At 41.8% G+C, this 25,036-nt stretch overlaps 1 protein-coding gene across 4 annotated transcripts in view; it reads right to left on the bottom strand.

Moving 5' to 3' along the window:
• Positions 1-420: 420 nt before the first annotated feature.
• Positions 421-25,036, bottom strand: part of STK32B (serine/threonine kinase 32B) — a 251,940-nt gene continuing 227,324 nt past the window's right edge. For 3 of the 4 annotated variants that reach the window (XM_048848883.2, XM_048848886.2, XM_048848882.2), the window contains 3 exons: positions 24,290-24,421; positions 23,449-23,513; positions 421-2,083 (listed from right to left, as the gene is read on the bottom strand). In XM_048848883.2, coding sequence (XP_048704840.2) covers positions 1,945-2,083; positions 23,449-23,513; positions 24,290-24,421 — 336 coding nt within the window. In that variant the 3' untranslated portion in view covers positions 421-1,944. The remainder of the gene's footprint in view (positions 2,084-23,448; positions 23,514-24,289; positions 24,422-25,036) is intronic. The other variant, XM_048848884.2, reaches the window with a different exon arrangement.

The raw sequence follows: 25,036 nt of genomic DNA, 5'->3' as shown, positions 1-25,036 counted from the left end.
TTTCACTCCATGGATGCAGAATCCCTTATGTTGCCAATGCTGCTCCAGACCGAATATGGGCAATGGTAATAGAAATGTAATTTCACCCAAAACAATCATAATTACAATGTGTATAGCCATTGTTCTGGATTGGTCATGCTCTTTTCAACTTAAACATAAATAGTGCATGACATACTTGTAATCATAGATAGGGCTGAGACTGCAAATATTTACTCATGTGAGTGGTCCCATTCACTTCTATGGGACTACGCAAAGAAGTAAAGTCACTCATATGGGTACTTTCAGGACCATTTCCTGTATGTTCATTTAAACTACAGTAGGAATATGGAAGTCTCTAGAAACCACATGAAATGGTATCAGCTGTGCTTCCTCCCAAGAGAAACAAACGTTAAGCAAGAACAAGGTCATTCTAAAAAAAAGTATAAGCAAAAAAGTTTATTTTGGACAATGAAAGCTGCCTTCTACAGGCCCAGAAAAACTCTGCTCCTTGTCTTGATCCTGTTTATTCCAAGCTATGCCACAGCTAAGCAATTAACAAACATCATTTTCAGATGACAGATCTAAAATAATTTTATTTCACTACACTAGACTTGTAAGCTGCTAAGTTCTTCATGGGAAAGCTCTATCAGTTTGTGGAGCTGCAAGAATCTAAATTATGAATGTTTTATGCCAAAAAATTATATGTAATGTGCAACCAAATCTAAAAATAGACTCAATTATAAAAAACAAAGAGGCTTTGCGTAAAAAAATTAAGCTATAATCAATACAATAAAATAGAATGCTTTAAATAAAATGTGCTTCTTATCACTTCCAAAAAGTCTAATTTATTTTTTAAAAAAGTTGAAAATGAACATTTGCTTACAGATGTTGATCTTAAAAAATATTAAAAGGACACAGCAGAACAATCATGCATTTATTAACAAAATGTGGATGTACCAAATTATGAAAATACTATAAATATATGGAGGTGTCCATAATTTTTTTTTTAAAAAACTGTTATGTATCAGTGTTACTCCTAAGTAAGTGGATGTATTTTTCCCTACCCAAGACAATTCTTAACCAGAACAGATCACTGGAAACACAGACATTACTTTTTCACAGTTTATAACATCTTTCTCTCTAAATGTTATGTACATGAGCAAATTTCTAACAATTTTAGGTCTCAGATTTTGAGTTCTCACTTGCGCAGCCTATGATCTTTAACCTTCATAATAATACACTATCCATGTGCCTGAGTCTGCTTCCACTAAAATGAACAACAAACCTCTCATTGACTTTAATGAGACTAGGATCAGATCTTCTACTATCAAGCAGAATGCAAAAAGTTAAAGAACAATGTGAATACATACATTCATGCTATGACTCCTTCAACTCATTTCAGGTAGTTAAACGAAAGTATTAGATATTTGGTCTATTTCACACTACATTAATATATTTACATTGTATACATACTTTATGACCTTGATGGCAAAGTTTGGGCTGTGTTTAGCAGTCTCCTGAAATTCTATATTTAAGTAGGTTGTTTTAATTAACAGAGATGGCAGAGTATTTCCTTTAACATTTGCTAAGGTAAGATTTTAAGGACAAAGCTGGCCCAGACATAGCACTGTATCTTGCAAGTAACCAGAAACCTGCCAATCTTGGAGACTATGTCAAAATGAATTCTTTCAAGTTTTGTTCCAGGATTTTGAAGATGTTACAAAAGGAGGGTCAACACATAAAACCCTTATATTTTGCTGCTGATGGTAATTTTTCTGGTAGTACAGTCTAAAGAGAAACAGTGTCATCTGTGTAAATTGAGCTCCCAATCTGTGAGCTTTGTATCTTTGAACTCAGCAATGGGATTGCACTTTTTGTAGGAGTCAGTTTTCCTAGGGGAAAAGGTGAAATATCAAGCCGTGCACAGAGACAAGTGTTAAACTGTGCAACAAGATGTGTGTCCAACTAGCTGCTGCAGCCTTTTGTACACCCATGTCCCAGTAGGTTGTTGTTGTGTCCATCCTGAAGTCTTCCATGTGTTTGAAGAGATGCTCTCCTGTCCAAACTAGACGTCGGCCCACTTTGTTCCTGCTGTCTTCTCAGTCTACCAGGGATTAAAATGATACATATATTAACTGTGGACAAATAATGATATAAGAATAAAAGTACTGTGCCTGTTGGCTTAGGGATATGTACATATTGCCACTGCACACTGGGCCCAGTTTCGCCCCCCAGTTATACCTGTTTGATCTCATTGACTTCCCTAGCTCGCCCACTACTTGCCCAATACCCACTCTACTTTGAGTGAGTGGGAAGGGGAGGGACAAAAAAGGAATGTGCAAGGGGAGGAGCCGTGGCGCTGCCCACTCCCCTATGCTGATCAAAATGACTGGGGAATTACTGTGATGGTATATAATTACCGGCCTTTTTTACCTTGGCCAAACAGTACTTCTCTGTGGCATGAAGGACTTTTCACAGAGTTGGGAATTGGCAGGTCTGACTCCCTGAGGGGCTGTGGGTAAGTCACTGTGGTCTTCGCCCTCTTCCCGGTGTGTAAAGTGGGGGCGATGATCATACTTACCCAGGGGTGCATGAAGAGTGACATGTTTATCTGTGCAATGCTTTGAATATATACATGACGTGGTACCATTACCCCAGCATTTCCCAGTGCTTTAAAAACTGACCAGAGCTAACTGCAAATCTGATGTGGTCATCTAAGGCAAGTGGCAGCGTTCTAAGACTTATATACACTTTTTGTTCACAACTATTGACCTACTTGTTGCTGAGACAACACCACTGGTCATACATAATTGTTCCAAACTCTGGTAAATCACTGGGGGAAACAGGAGAGGTTTGCTGGGGAGCAGGCACTCAATGACCTGCTGGCAGTTGCCCACCAGGATCATTCTGGGCCTGGCTAGAGGGCCATTCCACATCCAGTCTCAGCGCATGTCCACTACCCACTGCCACAGGGTGCAATTAACATGCTGGTCCTGAGAATGCAGCACAATAGTGCCACCCAGTGGATGCTGCAGCACAGTGTGTGGAGAACTTCTCGGTTTCATGCGACAATTTATTTTTCCAGGTTTCTCTGGCAAATGGTTTCACTCAGAGTGAAAAGAAAATCCTTTAAAAACAGGCTTTTATAGTAAAAAACCATTATAATTTGCAAATTATGCTGACAACACAATGATATACAGGCGTTCCACATTGCAGTTACTTATCACACCTTTTGATGGCTGGTGTCACACGTCTGTTGGTTGGACGCTGGAGAGCATGAATAAGGAAAAGGTTACTGTGTTTTCTCCCAGCCGGCAGTCCTACCCATCAAGTCCCAATGCACCCTACTGCTCCCCGCCTTCTCCCATTTCCTAAGTGCTTATCTTCTGTTAATTTCAATAGGAATTAAGCACTTTTGAAAATCTTAATTCCCATTGAAATCAACAGGAGTTAAGCACCTATGTGTTTCTGAGTGCCTTCCTCATAAAATCAGTAACAACAGTGAAATCCTTAGCAGACTTCATGGAGTCTGTCACTTCCCCCTTTTTCATGTCAAAACTCTGATTGGGGTTGGTTTTTTTTTTTCTTTTGATTGGTAGGGATTTGGGATTAACAGGATGTTCATACTGTGAACATCACTTATGGTGGAAAGACTTCCTCCAAGAGGAAGGATTCACAATGTTTCCTAAAGATAGACTCTGGATTCAGGGTTTTCAGACTTTTGAGAGTCTCTGAATAAACTGAGGGGTTGTGCTTCTTTTGACCTTCATGCAGTCTGTGTTGGCAGTGAGTTGCAACTGCACACTCACATCAGAGCTTGGCATGGTCTTGCCCTCTGTGGAGTCCTTGATAGTCATAGTTTATAGAGGCCAAGAGCATTGTGATCTAGGCTGACCTCCTACATAGCACAGGCCATAGAAGTTCTCCAAAATAATTCCTAAAGCATAATTTTTTTAGAAAAACATCCAATCTTGATTTTAAAATAGTGATGGATAATCTACCATGACCCTTGGTAAATTGTTCCAGTGCTTAATTACTCTCACCATTAAAAATTTATGCCTTATTTCCAGTCTGAATTTGTGTAGCTTCAAATTTCCAGATACTGGGTTAAGTTATACCTTCCTCTGCTAGATTGAAGTGCCCATTATTAAATATTTGTTCCCCAGGAGGACTCTCACAGACTGTAATTAAATCATCCATTAACTTTTTCTCTGTTAGACTAAATAGATTGAGCACTTTGAGTATTTCACTAGAAGGCAAGTTTTCTAATCTTTTAATCATTCTCATGGCTCTTCTCTAAACCCTCTCTAGTTTATCAACATCCTCTGAATTGTGGACACAGTATTCCAGCAGCGGTCACACCAATGTGAAATAAAGAAATAGAATAACCTCTCTGCTCCTACTCAAGATCCCCTGTTTATGCATCCGAGGATCACATTAGCGCTTTTGGCCACAGCATTGAGCTGGGAGCTCATATTCAGTGGATTATCCATCACAACCCCAAAATCTTTTTCAGAGTCCTTGCTTCCCAGGATAGAGTCCCCCATCCTGTAGGAATGGCCTACAGTCTTTGTTCCTAGATATATGCATTTACCCATATTAAAACATAGTAAATATTGTCTGTGTGCACCTTGTTTACCAAATGATCCGGATTGCTCTGAATCAGGGATATATAATCTAAAGGAAAGATTTCTACAGGGTTTATGATTTACATTTCAGTGGGGAATCTCATGTGACAGACACATTTTGTGATTTACCTTTACAGGCTTAAATATTTGGAATTCACTGACACTGAAGTGGTAGTGACAAATTCAGCAACCCAGGTGGCAAAGTGCAGATGTAAAGTGCAGCTGCCCACGCCAACTAAACCTGCTGCACCAACAGGGGCTCTCATCCTTTTGCAGGTCAGCCCATGGCCCAACCACCTCCCCACCCTAAGCCTCTGCCAGACATACAGATTTCATTTCCAGCAGGACCATCCTTGAGGTTTTATGCAAGCTTCAGCTGGGGGTGAATTTAGCTTTTTATGTGCTGCAGCGATCCTTTGTTTACTTCCACGGGAAGCTCGCCCACACCCACAAGGGTGCCCACACTATAATATTAGGGCAATTTTTGAAAAGTCATTGTCAAGACCTACAGTATGTGCACGTCCTGTAAAAATAATGGGCTATATGCACCTCTTTGAAACCCTCCCCCATTATCTTTTGGGCCATCATTTTACCATTGATTGTAGACAATGGCTGTCTGCAGTAGAAGAAAATATCCACATGGGAATACGATTACTTGGACAATAGGCAGGTTGGCTTGATGGCTGGCTGCCACTGTGGAGCATAAGAATTAAGCTTCATACAGAAACACTTGATAAATTCTCTGTCTGCATTTTCCTAGCAGGTTTTTCTCCTCTTAGGAAATGGCTTTTGCTGTTCTGGGTATTTGTGAAACTGAACAAGCTGGGAGTATTTTGCAGGTCATACCTGAATTTTATTGTTGGCCTTACACCTGCATCACTGCACTTAATTCTCATCTGCCAGCTTTTATAGCTAGCTGCAGTTTGAGGAATAAAAGAGACAGAAACAAAGAGAAACAGACAAACTCTGCTGCTGAAGTTGCTACCAATTTGCCTCACTAAATCAAAATTTTGGGGAGTTATCTCCCCTGCTGAAAACAAACTGATCAACTGGGTGATAGGAGTGTAAAAATCCTTGTCATTTCTTGGGTTTTTATTATTATTTAGATCTTACAGCAAAACAAAAGATGATCCTCTTGTTAGATAAACACACTTGCTAATGCTGCATTTCCATACACAACGAGGAAAATATTTACTTCCAGTTGGAGGGAGTTTTAATTTAGAGGAAAAACAACAAGAATGAACAGCAGCAAGAATGAACAGTCTCCATAAGAGAACAGTGTCTCCTCTGTAACAGATACAGAATGGCAACTCTATGAGCAAAATGGCTGCTATCCCTGTGCTAGATTCATAGAAATTTAAAGGCACAGATAACAAAGGCATTCCCGTGTCATAGCTAAATATATCAGAACTGATGTAATAATAATTTTACATTAAATTGAGTTATCAGTGTGATGCTGGCACATCACGTCACTTCACTTGTGTATTAGTACAGATCAAAGTAATTGTTAAATGGATAAGAGTGTATTTGGCATTTAAACATCATGAAAACTAATGGGATGTTACATAGATTGTTTTCACTTCTCTGTATCCTGTTATAATGTAATAGCAAACATTTACATTGTAAAGACCCCTGTAACTAAATAACCCATCAGACAAGAAAGAGGCCTTGTGAAATGCAAACGAAGAACTTTAACAGAAAAGTGCTAATTTGAAAGCAAGTGTCCATTGTGTGTGGTGATTAAGGCTGTGAGTCTGTCATGGAGATCGGGAAGTCACGGATTCCGTGACTTTCCAGGACCTCCGTGACGTCTGCGTGGACAGCTGCTGGGGTGCACCACAGGGCCAGCTGGTGCGGTGGCCCTGAGCAGCTGGCCCCTGGGCTGTCTGATCAGCAGCTGGTGCCACTGGCCCCAGAGGCTGCCCAAACAGTGGCGGTCCCAGAGCAGTGGCAGTCCCAGGGGCCCGGAGCTGGGGCCAGTTGGCCCTCAGGATCCCTAAAGCAGCAGTGTCCTGAGGCCACCCAGAACGGGGACTCTCTGGGGCCCTGGAGCTGCTGAGTTTTAGTCAGGGTATTTATAGTAAAAGTCATGGACAGGTCACAGGCCGTGAATTTGTATTTATTGCTCGTTACCCGTCCATGACTTTTACTAAAAATCCCAGTGATTATAAATCTTAGCCTTAGTGAAGATCGGAGGTCAACGACTCAAAATGCATTCCTCACTCGCCATCAAAGGAAAAGCTCACCCGGGTAGTCACACTGTCAGCTTGTTTTCTCTGAGACGCAGCTATAAGAATGGATTAAAGAAAAGATCCTTCATCTCTGGATGATTTGGATTGTAACAGGGCAGAATAACTGAATGAGAAGATGGCGATCCCCAGAGTTATTCTGGGTAGCCCTCAGAGACTTTTGGGAAACTGGCAGTCTATTATATCACTGCTACCATTTGGAATTATAGACTGTGACTCACCTGTACATACATTTTACTGCTTTAACATCTCAGTAACTCATTTCCTTTTCTTAGCTAATAAAACTTTAGTTTGCTATAGAATTGGCTGCCAGCATTGTCTTTGGTGTAAGAGCTAGAGTACCAATTGATCTGGGGTAAGTGATTAATCTCTTGGGACTGGGAGTAAGCTGATGTGATGTGATCTTTGGTGTAAATGACCATTTATCACTAAGTCCAGTTTGGTGGCAAGATAGACTGGAACATTTTAGGGGACTCTGTGACTCCATAGTAAGACTGGTACAGTGATCCAGGAGTTCACATTTGGTACTGGCTTGGTAAAATCTAATTATTGAACACACCACCCGTTTGGGGTGTCTACCCTATTTTCTGACAGTCTATCCTAAGGTAGGCTCTCACAGTTGTGAGCCACTCCAGAAATTGGGATAATCAGAATTTTCCCTTGCATGTGGTGCTGAAGTTATCTTTTGTACATCTCCCACAACACACAAACACTTCCCACTGTCCATTAGGACCCAAGAGGCAGGCTCTCGTGGCCAGCTCCCCAGTCAGTAAATGGCTTCAAGCTGTTTTCATGCAAAAAAATTCAACACACAATCTCTGAACCAAGCTTGAATTTTCTGAGGATTTTCAAGTAAATGGGAAGGCACCCACCCTAATGGGGCAGATTTATGGAGGAGGTACAATCTTTCTGGAATATGGTGGTTATGTAAGTGTTGAGGCATCTGCTTTTGGGTGGAAGTATGTACTGTTGGTTGCCTTAACTATTAATTTTTAGCTTTCTAGACTTTGTTAAGGTTGACTTTTAGATAATGCATCTGAACTACCCCACAGTGCAATATTTGTGTGTATATGAACAGGGAGAGCTGTGTAGTGCTATCCATCTTTCTTGGGGTTTTACAGCGCTGCCCATCATTGTAGTATCTGAGTGCCTTCCACGTATAATCAATAGCATTAGCAAAGTCTCTAGTGGACTTCCAGCAGTCTCTGGCACTTCCCCCTTTATGGGACCAAATCTCTACTCCTATTCTTCTTTGCTTGGTTATTTTAGGCCCCAATCCTGCAAGGTGCTCATTGAGGGTAGATACCTGAGCCAGCATAGGGACTCAGTGAAGTCAGAATTCCATGTGAACACAGGATCTACCAGTGTCATTGAAGGATCAGGGTCTTAGATTCTAAGCTCTTTGGAGCAGAAACTGTATCCTCCTATGTGTGTGTGAACAGCAGCCATTACAATAGGGCCCTGACCCTGATAAGGTCCTCTGGGCACTACTGTAATAAAAACAACAAGAATCATAATATACCATAATAACCTATATGCTACATCACTTCCCAACATTGTTTTTGCTTACTAACATGTGCGTTTTGGTAGCTCATTAGCTTACCAGGTAATCACATACGTCTGTTTAATTTAATTCAATACAATTGATAGATCTGTTTTACCTATAGCTTAACATTACAGATAAAATTCTGGTGGAAGTGGCCCTGCAAACTTAAATACCTTCTTGCACTGTTGGCACTCCTATGACATTTACTCCTACTCATTCTTAAAATCCTCAGGGAAACATGCCTACACCATAGATAATTGATTCAGGTTGATGGTTCCTGTTGAGTAATTATGTTCAGTAAATGTCTGTGAATATAATTTGCCATCAACTGACACTTTACAATCAAGTATAATGGGTTCAGGTGCACATAAAGACTAACTAACATGTGAAATACTGGTATGTGGAATTCAAGGGACAAATTAGACCAGATGCTGTGATACTGTGACCTAGAGTGCCTTGAAATCTCAGGCTTACCATGGGAATAGACAAAGCAAAATAAGACTCAAGAGAAGGAATAAATAAATGAAAACAGCAACTGATGTGCCACCATTTTAAAAAAAATGAAACATAAATGCCAAATTAGCATTAAGGTTCAACCCAGACTAAGAAAATAGGTCATGCTTAAAAATATGTTCCCAGATGACTATGACCAGATATGCTAGTCTACAGTAGTGTTTAAAAATGTATTAGTTAAAACATGATTTATTTTTCCCAATCTAGGGATGGCCTTTGTAACAAGTATACAAGCAAAGTGGAGGCTGCTCCTAAAACCTTCCATAGATCTACAGGGTAATAAGTCTCTGTGGAGCTTAAACAGGGACAATGGTTTAATCTATCAAAGCCATGCTCTCCGTTCCTGTTCATACATTGCTCCAGGCTCTTGTTTACGTATGTGTATTATTCTCAGAAGCAGACGACCTGCCAAAAGGTATTCCAAGCAAAGACACATTTCCCAGCCTGCCTTGAATGACCACTGTGGTAGAGTGAGGTTGGGAGCAAGAGCCTTCTCCTTTTGAAAGACAGTCAGCAGACTACCCACAGCAGGTGCTTTGACCTGCCCACTACCAGGACCACATCCAAAGGAAATTATGGGGGAGTAGGACAGTGCTTTGCCTGCAACCACATGTGGAGCTGTTTGCAATAATTATCCCCCCAGCCATTCAAGGTTCATCGAAGGTTAATCTCCACCTTGATCTTGGAGCTCTGAGTCTGGGGCCTTAAAAAAAAAAAAAAAAGCTATGAAAGACAGGCTCATTAAGAAGCTGTACCATATTTCCCCCAGACTTCTCCCTCATCTCAGTGACCTTGTAATATGTCACTGGCCAAAGGACTTAAAAGAGATAATGAGTCATCAGATCCTTTGTGATGCTGGATGGATATAAAGACATGACTTCTTGAGGTTGCACTGTTGATATATGCAATGCCGCAGCTCACTGTCAACATGTAGTGATGTAAAGCCATGAGACAGTATGCCACAACCCCACAACAGCAATCCATCATTGCTTTGTGACTCTCCTACCCTCTCTTCCCTCCCCCCACTTCCTGGCTCCTGAAAGGAAGGGCATGGTATTGTTTTCTGGTGGCTTTAGATGTGGTTTGGAGGCAGGGGAGAAACTCAGCGGTTTTTGCTTATTAGTACCAAATTGCTTAATGCTGTATATCTGTGCTGCCGCAGGTATGCCAGACAGGCGCTGTAATCAAAACTGTGGACCCACGAGAGCGGGTATCACAAGAAAAGAGACGCCCAGAATTATGGTGTGTGAAAGTCTAAACTGACTACATGTGATCATAAATGTGTGAATATAAACTCTGCCTGACAGTCAACAAACATGTAGGGGCTGGATGGCTTCGATGATATCACTCCTTCTTCCTGTCTAGCAGCAATAGACCGCCAGGGAATCAGAAACAGCTATTAGCTGCAGCCTGAAAGTGGCTGTAAACATTGTTTTACAGGCTCTCCGAGGTCATATTTATCTTCCTGCCCTCCTAGAAACACCTGACACCGGACAGGAGTGCGCATTACAAACAAGAGACAAAACAGCTGCTACAACTCTTAAACAGTAACCAGCCTCCACCTATGAGAAACCTCCAATCGACAGAGGAGCCCTGGGCTCCTCACTACCTGTAGGAAGCAGAACACGCCCTTTCCTGCTCCCCACCTCCCCACTTGGAACCAACTCCTTCCTGTGTGATCTTGGGCCGGTCACTTAATCTGCCATCTGTAAAATAGTGATAATACTAGCCTCTCTCATGGAGGTGCTGAGAGGATAAAATCCATTAATGACTGTGATACACTCAGATCCTGTGGAGATGAGTGCCAGGTAAGTATCTAGAGACAGAGAAGTTGTTGGAACAATTGTCCATTGAAATCGTCTATTTATCTACCAACCAAGCCAAGCACAGACAGCAGCTGGGCACGTTTCCACATTGCTCTATCAATATGCCTCAGCTCTGGCTTGGAGGAACCCCCTGTAGTTCAGTCTCTGCAGACCATGTCAACTCTGCTGAATGCTAATAAGGACACAAATAAGCATGGTTGTTCATGATTATTTGAGACACATGTCCACTAGGAAATGGAAATTATTAACTCTTTCCCCAGAGGCTGAGTAGTCAAGAGATTACCCCAGTTTGGTATATCCACGACCATCTAGCTACATCATTTTAATAGGGTACTGATTAGTTTGCACGGGGTTTGTTTTTGTTCTTTTCATGGGTTCAGTTTTTTATAAGTGGGGGATTATTATGAGAAATGTAGGTCAAAGGAGCGGGATTGCATTTTGGTCTGCTGTTGCAGAGGCTCATGGCCATTCTTATCTCTTCTGGGATTATGTTCCAGACTCATAGGCCAAGTGCTGAGAAAGCTCCATCTCCTGCATACACAAATTTCATGCTCGAGGTTGATAATTCTGTTTTTCCAGTGGAAGGTAGCCATCACAGGAAGTTGTGATCATGTGGTATGAGGTAGCTCCCCAGGTAACTGTGGTCAGGCCCATGGAGGGTCTGAAGATGATGATCCAATTCTTCAGCTAAAGCGAATGTTCCATGGGGAGCCAGTAAGACAGCATGACAGTGAGGTGATAGGCTTTCAGTGGCCTGTGTCACTGAGCTGATTGGATCGTTCGTTCTTAACCAATTGTAGATTTTACGGTAGGCAGTTCCATACCTTGGTGTAGAGAACTGAGGCCAGGCATGCACGTATCATTGTGACTAAGTCTGAATCTGACAGGAGATGGCAAAGCCTTACGCTGCAGACAAGAAAAAGCCCTTTTTTCATGGTCATGGCTATCTGGGTAGGTGCCCAGATGTATGGTTAAGGGTGCCGTATAGGAAGCTAAATAGAATAGAAAGCAGTGAGGAGTTTTGGGCCCTCTGATGATTGGAACCACGCTTGAATTGAAACGTGAAATTCATCCACTCGCAGAGTTGGATTTGGATATAAACTCCATGGCTCAAGCCATTTTATGTAAAGAACGAGTAGGGGGAGCCATTGAATTCCTAAGCAGCAAAGATCCTGTTTTCACACCAATGTTCCCATTAATTTAAATAAAAGGGAGAAGACGAATCCAGAAAAATCTCTGCTATGCAAACAGAAAGACCTTTCAATAGAAAGTTTTTCTAGATTTTCCATCAGCAGCTAATCCTTTGGGACCTAGTGCTACCATTCTGAGTGAATGTAAATCATATATATTCTAAAACAGGTCTGTTTTAATAAGTGTGTAGACTGATGAAGGGGATAAGGGCACCATGCTGGAATTTCCTAGATTTTAACTAACATTTATAATTACACTAAGGATAGAATATTTAGAGGGTTTTTTTAATGCTAATGAAAATTTACATTACTCAGTCTTATTAACTATAGTGCCATGACCACATGCCTGTAACATGCAGGATTCAGATTCGACCCTCAGATGCCTAAATGGCTCCCAATGATTTCAATATGACTTGCTTCATATATAATTGACAGGGGAATTTTGCCATAAATTTGCATTCCTTTTCCTATGTGTACAGATCTCTCAGCTTGTTCCACTTCCAAGCTACTCGTCCAATATCCAGCTATGGCATTTATTCCTCTCTTCAGACACCAGAGTTGGGTGTGTTCAGTGCAGCCAATACATGAGGCTAACGTCACCCTTAAATTTGTGCAGTAAGGGGCAAGTCTGCAATTTTCTTCTTTTCCTCCTGTCATTCTCTAAACAGCTCTCCTATTTGGACACCGTTGGCCTGGTCCTGCAAGGTGCTGAATGCCTCCTGGGAAGGGCTAAGGGCCCTCACCTCCCAGAGAAAACAGGAGTAGAGAAGTCTCAGCACTTTTCATAGATTTTTAGATAATTTTGATCATCTAGTCTGATCTCCTGCATAACACAGGCCCAAGACTCACCCAATAATTTCTGCATCAGGATCTGATCTTTGTAGGATAAGATTTACTTTACTTGTCCTCTGTAATCCCAGTCCTTTTCTCCATTGCGATTTAAACACAGGTTTCTTGTGCATACTCCTAAGGATTTTAGTTTGATTGGAGTTGAATTATTTTATCATTTAGCGTGTGTATAGTCATCTAGCCAAGTGATGGCATCTTCAGTTGCATGATTCAGTTCTTCTAGGCCCCACCGCTGACCCTAGTCAGCAGGCATTCCTTGACAATGTATGTCATTGTCTGTGTTGGGCTGCAGCTGCACAAAGGGCTGTCACAAAGGCCCCAGCGATACTGGTTAGCTGCACAAAGACCTTGCCCGGTCCGGAACCTGTTCAAAAGGGATCATTGGTGACGGGGCAGGTCAAAACCAGGCAGGCAAATTGTGGGGTCGGCGACGAGGGACTGGTTGGGGATTATAACTGATATCCATTCCTCTCGCCAGAGTGTTTCCACCCTAACATCCTGGTGTGGCAAATAATAATGGGCGATGTGATGGCAAACATGCAGCTGGTGGTTTAAAAAGGTTATTGTGCAGCAGCAGGCTTGAGTTGGTGCATACTTTCTCCAGTAACTTACCAGTGGCAACCTCCTTGTCTGATATAAGGAGGAGCAATATTCCTCAAAACTGGAAGCCATAGGAGCGGAGTTGGACGCAGGGTGCCAGAGATGATGCGCTTGGTAACATGTAACTGTGTATCCACCAGTTTGGTGTGTGACGATCGACTCCAAATACCACAGAATACAAGGTGGCAAATGCCACTGAATATGAGGTGGCAAAAGCTGACATCCGCGAAGTTGGAGCACGAGCACCCATGATGAACTTGCTAGTTTTCTAAGAAGATTGTTGCACGTCTTAACTTTAGCTGCTGTCTTCTTCAGGTGGGCATGGTAACTCAGTGTGAAGTCTAAGGTCAGACCAAGACAGACTGGTTCTACTTCATGCTTCACCATTCAGATAAACATTCAGTTCTCGGGTTGCACTGGCATAGTGAAGATGGAACAAACTGGAGACAGTTTTTATGACGCTTGGCTGGAGGCACCAAGTCTTACAGCAGTCAGCTAACTTTATCACATCCCGTTTAAGGTGGCATCAAGCTCATGAAACATCTGGTCCTCAGTATTGCAACAGATGTCGTCTATGTAAATGAACTTTTGTGACTCCATTGTTGACAGGCCATTGATGTAAAGGTTGAACAGGGTCGGAGAAAGCACGGAGCCCTAGGGTAACCCATTGCTCTGTCGTCTCCAAGCACTCATCTTCTCCCCCATATGGACTCTGAACTGCCTATCGTGGAGGAACAGTTCAGTGACACCTGTGACCCAAGGTAGCGGGAGCCATACCACCTTCATGAGCAGGCCAGTGTGCCATACCTTATTGTACGCCGCTATTAAATGGATGAAAACAGCGCCTGTTTTCAAGTGGAGTTGAATACTCATAATGATTCATTCTGTACCTGGTTGGATTTTCTTTTCTTAATAGGGGTTTCATGTCTCTGTAATGTTTATCTAGGTATTTATATCACTCATCACCACAATAGCTGAAAGCTCGCCTTTTTTTCTTCTTTCTTTCTTTTTGCCACTCAAAGTATGCTCTGCTGACCTTGCTTCATCTTAAATCTCTCTCCCCACCCCAGTATTTCAGGTCACTGTGCTACTTCTCACTAATCTCTTCCTTGTTCCTTTTGGAATGGACCTGCCTGCCTTTCTTCATCAGCCATCTTACCTAATTAAAAAGATGCCTTGCTAAGTATTATTGAGTCTGGCTGGCTTCTCAGGACTAGTAACTGCTCCTTAGCAATGAACTTCTCCATTTCTGTGCAGTCATTTGTGTTCACCATTAATGATTTAGAAGTACCAATCCAAACTCAATTCTTTCCCCCTTAATTGAGTTGCTGCATGGTCAGGGACTGGCGTTTCATTTGAAGACAATTTCCACTTCAAGACAGCAACTCATCAAATAATGCCAGGAGCTACATAATAGTAATTAGAGCCATACCCTATGCTTTTTAATATTAGTTCTACATCACACAGCATCTATGTAAGGCTTTCAGCATTAAGCTAGAGGCCCTGCCACCAGGAAGTTTACAATGGAACCAAAAAGTGAACGGTACCAACTGGGCAATGAGGCCAGAGAATGCAGGGGTGCTGGAACAATTTGTATACTGGGGGTGCTGAGAGCCATTGAACCAAACTGTAAACCCTGTATATAATGAAAACAACTTCAAGCCAGGGGGCACGGCAGCGCCCCCAGTTCCAGCACTTATGAGGGAATGCACTGTTTTTCCACGTACTATGCTAGAGAGCTGAGGCAATGCAGCTACCTTCACTTGGGGTGAATCTCTCATGGGGCCCAAATGTACACCTATTATGCCAGATGCAGTAGTCTGCCTCATCACCCTATTAAGCCTCAGGACACCTCTGTGAGGAAGGCAAAGGTGCATTAAGCATGCATGGAAATTGAGGTTAGAGAGTTGAGTGAGTTGCCCAAGGTCAAAGCGCCTGATCTAAAGGCCACTGAAGTCAGTGGCCGAGAAGATCTTTCTTTGGATCATGGAGGATAAGAACTGGGTGTTCTTGCTTCCCAAGCCACTAGCCCAGACTTCCACCTCCATTGTGTTTTTCTTGTATTTTTGGCTATTTTGGTTCCTTCTCATTTGTTAATAGAAGCAGCCAGATGTGAAGATTTCTCTAGCGATGATAATATTGGAAGAATAGCAGGAATAATCTGTGTTCAGCCCATTTAATAAAATCATGAACCACCAACGTGATTTTGTCTTCACAATTTTTTTTTGAAAGGAATTGAAAATATAGCTTTCCGCTATGCTTTCGCATTAGGGGATTCCTTTTATTAAGGCTCTACTAAACAAAATCAGCTTCTTAAGAAACTGTTGGCAAAACTGTTAGAATACAAATTCAGATACTTCTGCAAATGTTTGGGGTAAAGCTATCACTGGCTTTTTATAGAAATAATAAAAATCCTAACAGTAGAAACAGAATTATGGACTTAAAAACCTTGTCAACAGAAAGGATCAAAACATCACTATGAAATCTATGTTTCAGATAGTGGGTCTTAGCTAGAGAAAACAAAGGGGTAATAAAGCATGATACTGATATTGTTTATAGAGTCTCTCTTTTTTAACTGAGGCATGTTAGTATAGCTCTTAAAGAACAAAGGGAAACATTTACTCTTGTTATCAGCTTTAGACTACATCTACACAAATCCCATTTGCCCATTTTATTTGGGTTTGTGTTAGACACATACACATATATAATTGCTCTGCAAAGTGCTAGTATTGGAGAAGGTAACCAGTGTGAAAATGTCTCTGTCATGAGATTCTCTCTCACTGCAGGTTGTGCCTCCTCCAGGCTGCTCTGGTGATTAGCTCTCTTCCAGGTTTGATGCCTCCCCTTGGGGTCTCTCCACCTGATGTCCTCTCTCTCACTCTAGGTGTCCCCTGTTTTGCTCCAGGAGCTGTAGATTCCTCTTTGTGACTCAGCCCTCCAGCCAAGTCACTGTGTGGTTTCCCCTTCTGGGGTATGCCCTTCCCTCAGGGCCAGGGTCCTACTCTTTTCCTGGGTTCCCTCCTTCACTCTCTAATACACAGAGAGGGGCTGAAGACATCCACACAACAGCCCTTTCTGTTGCCAGCTTCCTGGCTTTATCCCAGCCCATACCTGCTCAAGTGAGTTTCACCCTCCAATCTGGGGCTGCTCCTCCAGTCTACTCCCTTCATGTGAGGCCTATCACACTAATTGGCTCTTTCTGAGCTTCCTTCCAGGGTTGATGTGGGGTAAACCCCCCATCACAGTCCCGTAAAATTAGTTCCATAATTTGTGGCTCATGTTCAGCTGAAATAGGCATGCTAATAAAAATAAAGCCTTTTATCCAGTGACAGTTCTGCCATGGGCCTATATGAGCACTGGCCCATTCAAAAAATAGTAAAGTATATTAAACTCCATCCCAACAGCACGTGACAGTCAGCGCTCTCAAGAGTTCCCAAATTAAACTGAACTGATGCAGTAATAGGCCAAGGTTGCCTTGGTTTTTGGTGCCCAACTTGAGATAACAAACAGGGGCCTGATATTTTAGAAAGAGTTGAGCACCTTCCCCCTATAAGTAGGCCCCTCTAAGAAGTCTTAAGTGGGACATAATTAAAAATGGAGCCCTACAAAATCACTCGTTGCTTTTGAAAACCTTGGTTATGTTGCACAGGGAGGGAGGATTTGGGGAGCCTGTGGAGAAAGTGTGCACCACCTGTGCATAGCTTTGTAGGGACTCCCAAAGTGCTATTGTGTGTGTGTGTGTGTTAGGGGGCAGAAGGGGGAGGGGGGTTAGGGACATGGGTGTCCCAAGGAAGGAATGGGAGTGAGGCTGATAGATTGGCTACTGTGCAGATCCATGGATATTGCTCACTGTATAATAAGGCAGGGGTGCCACAGGAACTATCTGTTGCCTCAGGAGTGGCTCCATGGCCATTTTGCAGCTTGGGAAGGAGGATTTGTTTTTTCCTTGTATTCAGGGAATGATCATGTTATTTTACACTCTGGAAAAGTAGGGTTTTTTCTATTTCTCATGATACTTGGCACTTACATGGAAGTGTCCATACTCTGTACGCTGTATCAATGTCTGCATGCTGATTACAGCTAGGTACATTCAGTCTTCTGCAAAAGACTGCTTTCAGTCACGCATTTTACTGCTTTTGCTCACTACAATGTTTTAAATCTGGGTGCCTACAGTTAGGCTCCCACGTCATTATTTAAGTACCTAAATAAGTGGGCTGATTTTCAAAAGTGCTGCTTCCCATTTATATCAGTGGACGCTACTGAGTGAACAGCATTTTTGAAGATTTGGCCACTTATTTAGGTGCCTAAGTAGGTATGTAGATGCCAAACCTTAGGCACCTATTTCTGAAAATCTTGGCCATAATGCACTTGTTTATTTGGTGAGTCCTGTGCAGTTAAACCAAACGTGCAGGAAAAACAGTCAACATCAGCCCAATTCCTCCATTTCCAATTCCTAGTTTACAAATACATATCACTGCTTCCCTGTGCCAACTCTGCATGCCCTGATACTCCTCAGGTCACCTTCACCCACAACTGACCCTGGGCCTTCTTTCACGCTGCACTCTCAGCCTGTAACGCCCTCTCTCATCTTATATGCCATCCTACCTCTCCATCAAATCTTACCGCTGTCCAGGACATGTGTGTGACTCAGCAGCCATTTTAAAAGGCTGTCCAGAAAAAGGAATTAACTTCAAGGTAATCTCCAATTTTACTGGAAAAGGACAGTGCTAGACACAGCTGGTAACTGTTGAAGTACTGCAGGATTAGTCTATTGAATTGAATCCACACATCTGAATGGAATACTGGGTCTTTTCTGACTCTACCCTCTTGATGTTCACTGTGCTCATAACACTCACAATCACTTCCTTTCAGTGGAGATTATCTTAGAATCATAGAAGGTTAGGGTGGGAAGGGACCTCAGGAGGTCATCTAGTCCAACCCCCTGCTCAAAGCAGGACCAATCTCCAATTTTTGCCCCAGATCCCTAAATGGCCCCCCTCAAGGATTGAACTCACCACCCTGGGTTTAGCAGGCCAATGCTCAAACCACTGAGCTATCCCTCCCCCTTTATCTAGCCATCTGCAAAAGTTATATGTGACACAGCATGCAAATTCCATCTCTGCCAACTCTGATCTGCTAGATCCTAGCTATGCAAACACTGCAAAAATGTAGTCAGTTGACAGTTATACTTTTGGTGAGAGTTATGACAGTTTACAGAGCCCATTCTTGAATCTCAAAGTCCCATTGACCTTCCTTTAACTGTAGTCAAAAAGTTCCTTGTCAAACCACAAACTGAAAAATATAACACAATAAATACTGTATATTTTCTGCTGTGTGATATCTGATGCAGGATGAAAGGTACATGGTGAGAGAAAGTCACACAGTCTAGGGATACTCTCAGATGTCAGAGACAATAACAACTGACTTGGTTTATCCACAAAACAGAATTGATCTAGATTTTGGGGGGATTAAATGGAAAGGTGTTGCAAGGCTGGCAGAATCCCTAATCCTACCTTAACTGTACCACATTATCATAGAACCTACTGCTCAAGAAAAGATTATCTGATAAGAAAGCTCATGAAGCTTTTCACAGATATCTGTTCTGGGGTCTTACCATCCTTTCACCTGAAAGATGCATGCTAAATTCTGACCTGATTTATACCTGTTTCTATGCTACTGAAGTAAATGAGGCAGAAGGTTTAAGTCACAGCAGGATTTGGCTTTTTATAGTGAAGGTTCACCTGAGGTAATAATCAAATATTTTCAAACAGATGAATTATAAAGGCAGTTCTGGTGTGTGCAAAGAAACTGATAGAAAAATGCATAATCATGTAAGAAACAGTGGTGAGTTACCTATGTATGATGTAGCAGTACCAGCACTTACAGCTGCAATTTAATATGAATGTAAACAAGGGTAGTAAGGGGAAGAATGAGAAGATAGAAAAAAACAATGATGGATGGATGGAAGTGGTGACGATGGGTAATTAATACGGTCACATAGTATCTGATATTGCACATATATGAAGATTTTATGTCTGTCATCATCTGTGGCTAACCACAAGAACTAGATTCAAACCAAGCAGGTTTGAAAGATCTGGGTCAGTAAACTGGCTGGAAATGCATTGTTTGGAAATCTCTGAAGAAAGTCATCTTGAGGACTATGCTGATTTACTCTCTTTGTGCTCTGTTCTTTCCTGTATGTCATTGCTTTGATTCTGTTCACACAAACTTTAATTCACTTTCTGTTTCAAAATCTGATCTCTCCTCACTGTTATCAACTTAATTTAACTTCCTTGTTCTCTGAAAAGTACATGAAGCCCTAATGCAATTCAGTGCTGAAAGTAAAACAAAACAATACTGTCAATTAACTTAGAACAACGTAGGGCCTCTTGCAGACCTACATGTGGGTCTCTCCCCTTTACACGGTCAAGCCAATCAACCAATGACTGAAACACATGATAATTTGATTGATGTGCAGATACGCTCCAGAATTTTCCTTTTCTTCTAGTGAATTTACTCCTTTCTCTGTTGTTTACTCACCCATCTCACAGTCTGTCTAACATTTAGTCTTTTCAGTCATTGTTTTTCATGACATGCAAGAATTAAAATAGCTATCATCTATGGGCTGATAAAAAATAAGGATTTTCAGGCTGATGAAATAAAGTGAAGTAAAAAGGAATTACTCACCACAAGTGAGCTCTCCAGTAGAATTTTGCAAATTATACATTCACAGATTAGATTATGAAGCCAGAAGGCACCACTGTGATCATTTAGTCTGACCTATGAATCAATTCCTGTTTGAACTAGTCCACAGTTTTTAGGAAAACATCCAATTGTGATTTACAAATGGCCAGTGATGGAGAATCTACCACAACTCTCAGTAAGTTGTTCCAATGGTTAATTACCCTCACAGTTAAAAATATGCACCATATTTCAAGTCTACATTTGTCTAATCTTTAACTTCCATTGGCTTTTGTTATTCTTTTGTTGGTTAGACTGAAGAGGAGTCTGCTATCAGATTTCTGTTCCCCAGGTAGGTACTTATAAACTGTGATCAAGTCACCCTTAATCTTCTCTCTGTGATGCTAAAAAGACTGAAGTCCTTAAGTCTTGCACTATAAGGCATGTTGTCCAGTCCCTTAATTGTTCTCCTGAATGTTCTCCAATTCATCAATGTCTTCTTGAGTTGTGGACGCCAGAAATGGACACAGGGCACCAGTGCCAAATGCAAAAGTAATATAACCTCCCTGCTTCTGCTTGATATTCCTGTTTATGTATTCAATGATCACATTAACTCTCTTGGCTGCAGCATCGCACTGGGTGCTCATGTTCAGCTGATTTTCCATCATGACCCCCGTGTCCTTTCCACAGTCACAGCTTCCCAGGAGAGAGTCCCCCATACTGTAAGTATGGCTTTTATTTTTTGTTCCTGTTACAAACCTTAACAATCAATCATATATGATCTGTGAAATTACTACATTTTGGGCTCCCCTAATGTATGATCCTGGAATAGATACATTGGCATCCACCCGGAGACTATGACTCTAAATATGGGGGGGGAAGGGGAGAAGGGCGTAGAGACTAGGGATTGGAATCGCAAGGGGACTTATTTGCCTAACTGCCACCTTATGTGCCTAAATTCCAGAATCTGGCCCTACCAGGATTCACAAAACTTCTGTCCAGCTGCCGCAGAACCCTGTAGGTGCCTACACCTGCTCTGCACCTAATGTTTTGCAATAAAAGTTCCCTAGGCACCCGTGATTCTGTCTCTGAGCATGTGCACTGAAGCCTCCCTCTAGGCACCTGGATATCTAAGCCTGAAAGTGATGCACAAACCATGCCTGCAGGGCCCGATCTGGTAAGTGTGCTCAACACTCACCTACTGGATCAGGTATCTGTAAGTAAACTCTCACAAAACAGCTGGGAGGAGGACTCCCTCATAACTTTTAGCCTTGTGGTTAGTGTACTCACCTGGGCTCTGGGAGACCCCCAATGCAAGTCCCCCCACTTCCTGAGGGGGAAAATAATTTGAATATGGATCTACCACTTCTCAGGTGAGTGCCCTAACCACTGGGCTAGGATATTCTGATGTAGAGATCCCTCAATTTCTCCTGTTGAAGCTGTTTCAAATAAATAATTTTTAAAGTACAGTTATTAGAATTGGGGAGTGGATCCTGGGTCTCCTACCTCCGGAGTGACTGGTCTGACCACTAGGTGTGACAAAGTGGGGATTTTTTGTGATACTTTTATGAGATCTATGTGTGCCTCGGTTTCCCCTTTATGCCACACTATTGCACAGTAGGACAGTTTGCTCTCCGGGCATGCTAAGAGACATAGATGTGAGTGTCACCTAGCAGTCTGGGCTTTAGTCCCCATATCAAGGGAGCACTTGAGAAAACAATGGCAAACCCAACTGTCATTGACACCTAGTAACCAACAACCCAGAGGGATCTGGATTTCCCCACCTCTCAGCAGGGATGCTGCCCAACAGTCCCCAGCTGGAGAACAAAAAATTGGAGAGGTCTGAGGTGGGGATAAGAGCTGGCTGCTGGAAGGAGTCGGGGCTCTCCTCTGGAATCTGACCAAGGAGGTCAGATGGAGAGACAGAGATCTTGAACAAAGGGAACAGCTTGTCTGGGCTCTGGGCTAACCAGGATGGATTATGCTTTAACCTTCAGTTCTGTATACTACCTTAAGGTCTTCCTATACCGTGTTCCAGTTAATAAATCTGCCTGTTTTGACAATTCTGTTTGAATGTCACTGCAAATGCTTGGTGAGGTGCATTAACCCAGGAAAAGTATACAAGCATCTACCAGGAGTCTACCTCAGTTAGACTCGCTGAATGCAATTCACAGTGTGAAGCAGGAGTCCTGAAGGCTCAGAGGTACAGTCCAAGGAGGCAGTGAAGCTGCCTGTCTTACCCTGGAGGAAAAGTGAGACCCCCTGTAGGGTCTGGCACACTGAAGGGTTCCTCCTTGAGACTGTGCCAAAATTGGGTGCATTGCAGCGATCCTGTGGATCTGTGACATCAAGCTACAGATTCATCCTTGTGCATGCTCTCTCTCTGGCCTAATGACACTTTCAGATGAAACTACTGAAAACAGGCAAAGAGTCCTGTGGCACTTTATAGACTAACAGATGTATTGGAGCATAAGCTTTGGTGGGTGAATACCCACTTCATTGAATACATGCATCCGACGAAGTGGGTATTCACCCACGAAAGCTTATGCTCCAACATGTCTGTTGGTCTATAAGGTGCCACAGGACTCTTTGCCACTTTTACAGATCCAGACTAACCCAGCTACCCCTCTGATACTCAAAACAGTGAGATCAGGGGAAAGGAAAATTTGGCCAAGGAGACTGGGGTAATCCATTTCTCTTATGAAAATTGCCACGGGATCTTTAATGTCAAGGTCTACAGTTTCTATGGTTATACTCAAAAGACCCCCCACACAGTAAACTACATGGAATCCAATGTATTATTAGGACAAAGGAGGGTGTCTACCCTCTTGGGATTCAAACCTGTTTCCAGTGGTTCTAGCTAATGCTTAGACCACTAAGGCATGCCTGCCAGCTGTAAAGAGATATCACTTTTCTCTGAATGTTGAGTTATGATGAAAAGAAGTAAAGGAGTCTTGGTTTTTGGAGGCCAAGTACACAAAGAATATCCACATTGCAACACTGCGGCTTACTTCATTAAAATTTCATGAGTTATCACCTCTTTTGGCTTTGTTCTACTTGTATAATAGTCCTTTTGCTTAATTGTTAACCGCTTCTCTGGAGACCGCCAGTGACATTTACCTCTTCTTTCTACCACACATTCACTGTAAGCATTCTGCTTGTTTTCAGAGACGGAAGAATAAGAAAATTGCTACACCACAGACAGTACAGCAGGGAAATCAATGAAAGTCTAGCCTTTTATTTCATGTAAGGGCTTTTAACTCATCCTGGTGTGATCATTAATCATTTTTGTTAAGACTGAGGCGGGGGGGGGGGCACTGAATCCTCCTCCTTTTGAAATTAATTTCAGCTGTGTATGTTAAATGGGCATTTAAGGAATGCACTTACTTTTCTCTGTTGAATATAATGAATTCTTTCCTCACAGTTTCCAAGCACTGCTGCAGGTGTACATTCTTTAAAAACAGCATGAATATGTTGATTATATGAGACAGAAAATTGTACACAAAATCACAACAATAGAACCTGTGTTGAACAAAACAGCTTACAAATTAATATGAACAAGAGGCATTTTCCAGATTCTCCAAGCTGTATATATTGTGCTGTCAGAATTTTTTTAAAGGAAGATATTCACCTTTAAAGAATGTTTGAACATTTTAAAGTCTAATGGCTCTAAGACGAACACAATGTGTGAGCGTTCAAAACCACCTGACGCAGCAACAGAATGTATAAAACATCATTGCATTGAAAATTTGAGCCTGGAAAATGATTACTTTTTATCTCCTTGCAAAGTTTAGGATCTTTATACAAAGAGCCTTTAGATGTGGGATGCATAAATCAAGACTGGTAAAGAGGAGAAAAATCTTTTAGACTTTCCTTAAAACTTTTATAAACATGCAGCTCGTGTGCTGCACATTTGTCATTCTCAGTACCAGCTGCAGATAAGTACTCCTTCTGACTTCTTCCATCCATGTGTGGGAAGTGCATTTGCCAATTGGCAGCAATTTTCTTACTTTAAAGGTGTATATTTCAGCATTTTAAATCTTAAAGTTGCTCAAATTATTTTCATGACTGAATAAATCATTGCTTTGTGCCTTGTTTTGGAGGTGTTTTGGGACTGCAGATTAACCAACAGTGGGACCAGAAATGCTAAAACTGAACTCGATTGATCAAATCCTTCAAAGAAAGGAAATGGAATGCTAACTGACGACACCCATAGTCCATGACTTACCAGTGAACAGCTTTCTTTTGCTCCATCTTTGGATTTGTTTTTTGCAAGTCGCTTTTTCTTTTTATGAAGGGGTTTGGACTCTAAAATCATTTCTTCTAGTTCAAATGTAGGGTCACAATTCAGTCTTCCTTTCTGTTACAAAAGGGTACAAAGTTATTTTTCAGAATACCATTATGTCTTTTGTTTGCTTGTTCAATATTAGTTCAATAGATACAAAGGCCAGAAGGGACCATGCATAGGGGCAAAATTCATTCCCGATGTAACTCTACAGAAACCCAGTATATTTGGCTGATTTTAAGCATACCAGCTGTGAAACAGAAACTGTAACCTTCATTTCTAGTAATGAAGTTCACAGTTTAAATGATAGAGTAAAACATAGAAATGTAAAAAATTATAAATGGTTAGCTTCTCTTCTCGCTTATACAAGTGTAAATCTGGAGTGACTCCAATGAAGTTACTCCAGATTTACACCATTGTAACAGAGAGGAGTCTAATCCAATGAATGCAGAGTTTTCTCCACTTTGTTAAGATAACCTCAGAAATGAGGCAACGCCAGGAAGTGATTCAGAGGCATTGCTTGTGCAGAAAACATAGATGCTGATTGATTTTTCCAAGAGCTGAGTGTCAGTTTAACTACAGGACTCCCCGGTGATGCTAGGAATTGTGGCTAAAATCCTATGCTATGCCCTGAACACTTCATGAAGAACTTTAATATTTTTCCCCCACATGGAAGATCTTTTAATTTGC

Source organism: Caretta caretta, chromosome 4 (genome assembly GCF_965140235.1).
Source record: "Caretta caretta isolate rCarCar2 chromosome 4, rCarCar1.hap1, whole genome shotgun sequence".
Taxonomy (NCBI): Eukaryota; Metazoa; Chordata; order Testudines; family Cheloniidae; genus Caretta; species Caretta caretta.
The sequence above is the reverse complement of the archived record's forward strand: the minus strand, read 5'-3'. Positions and strand labels throughout refer to the sequence as shown.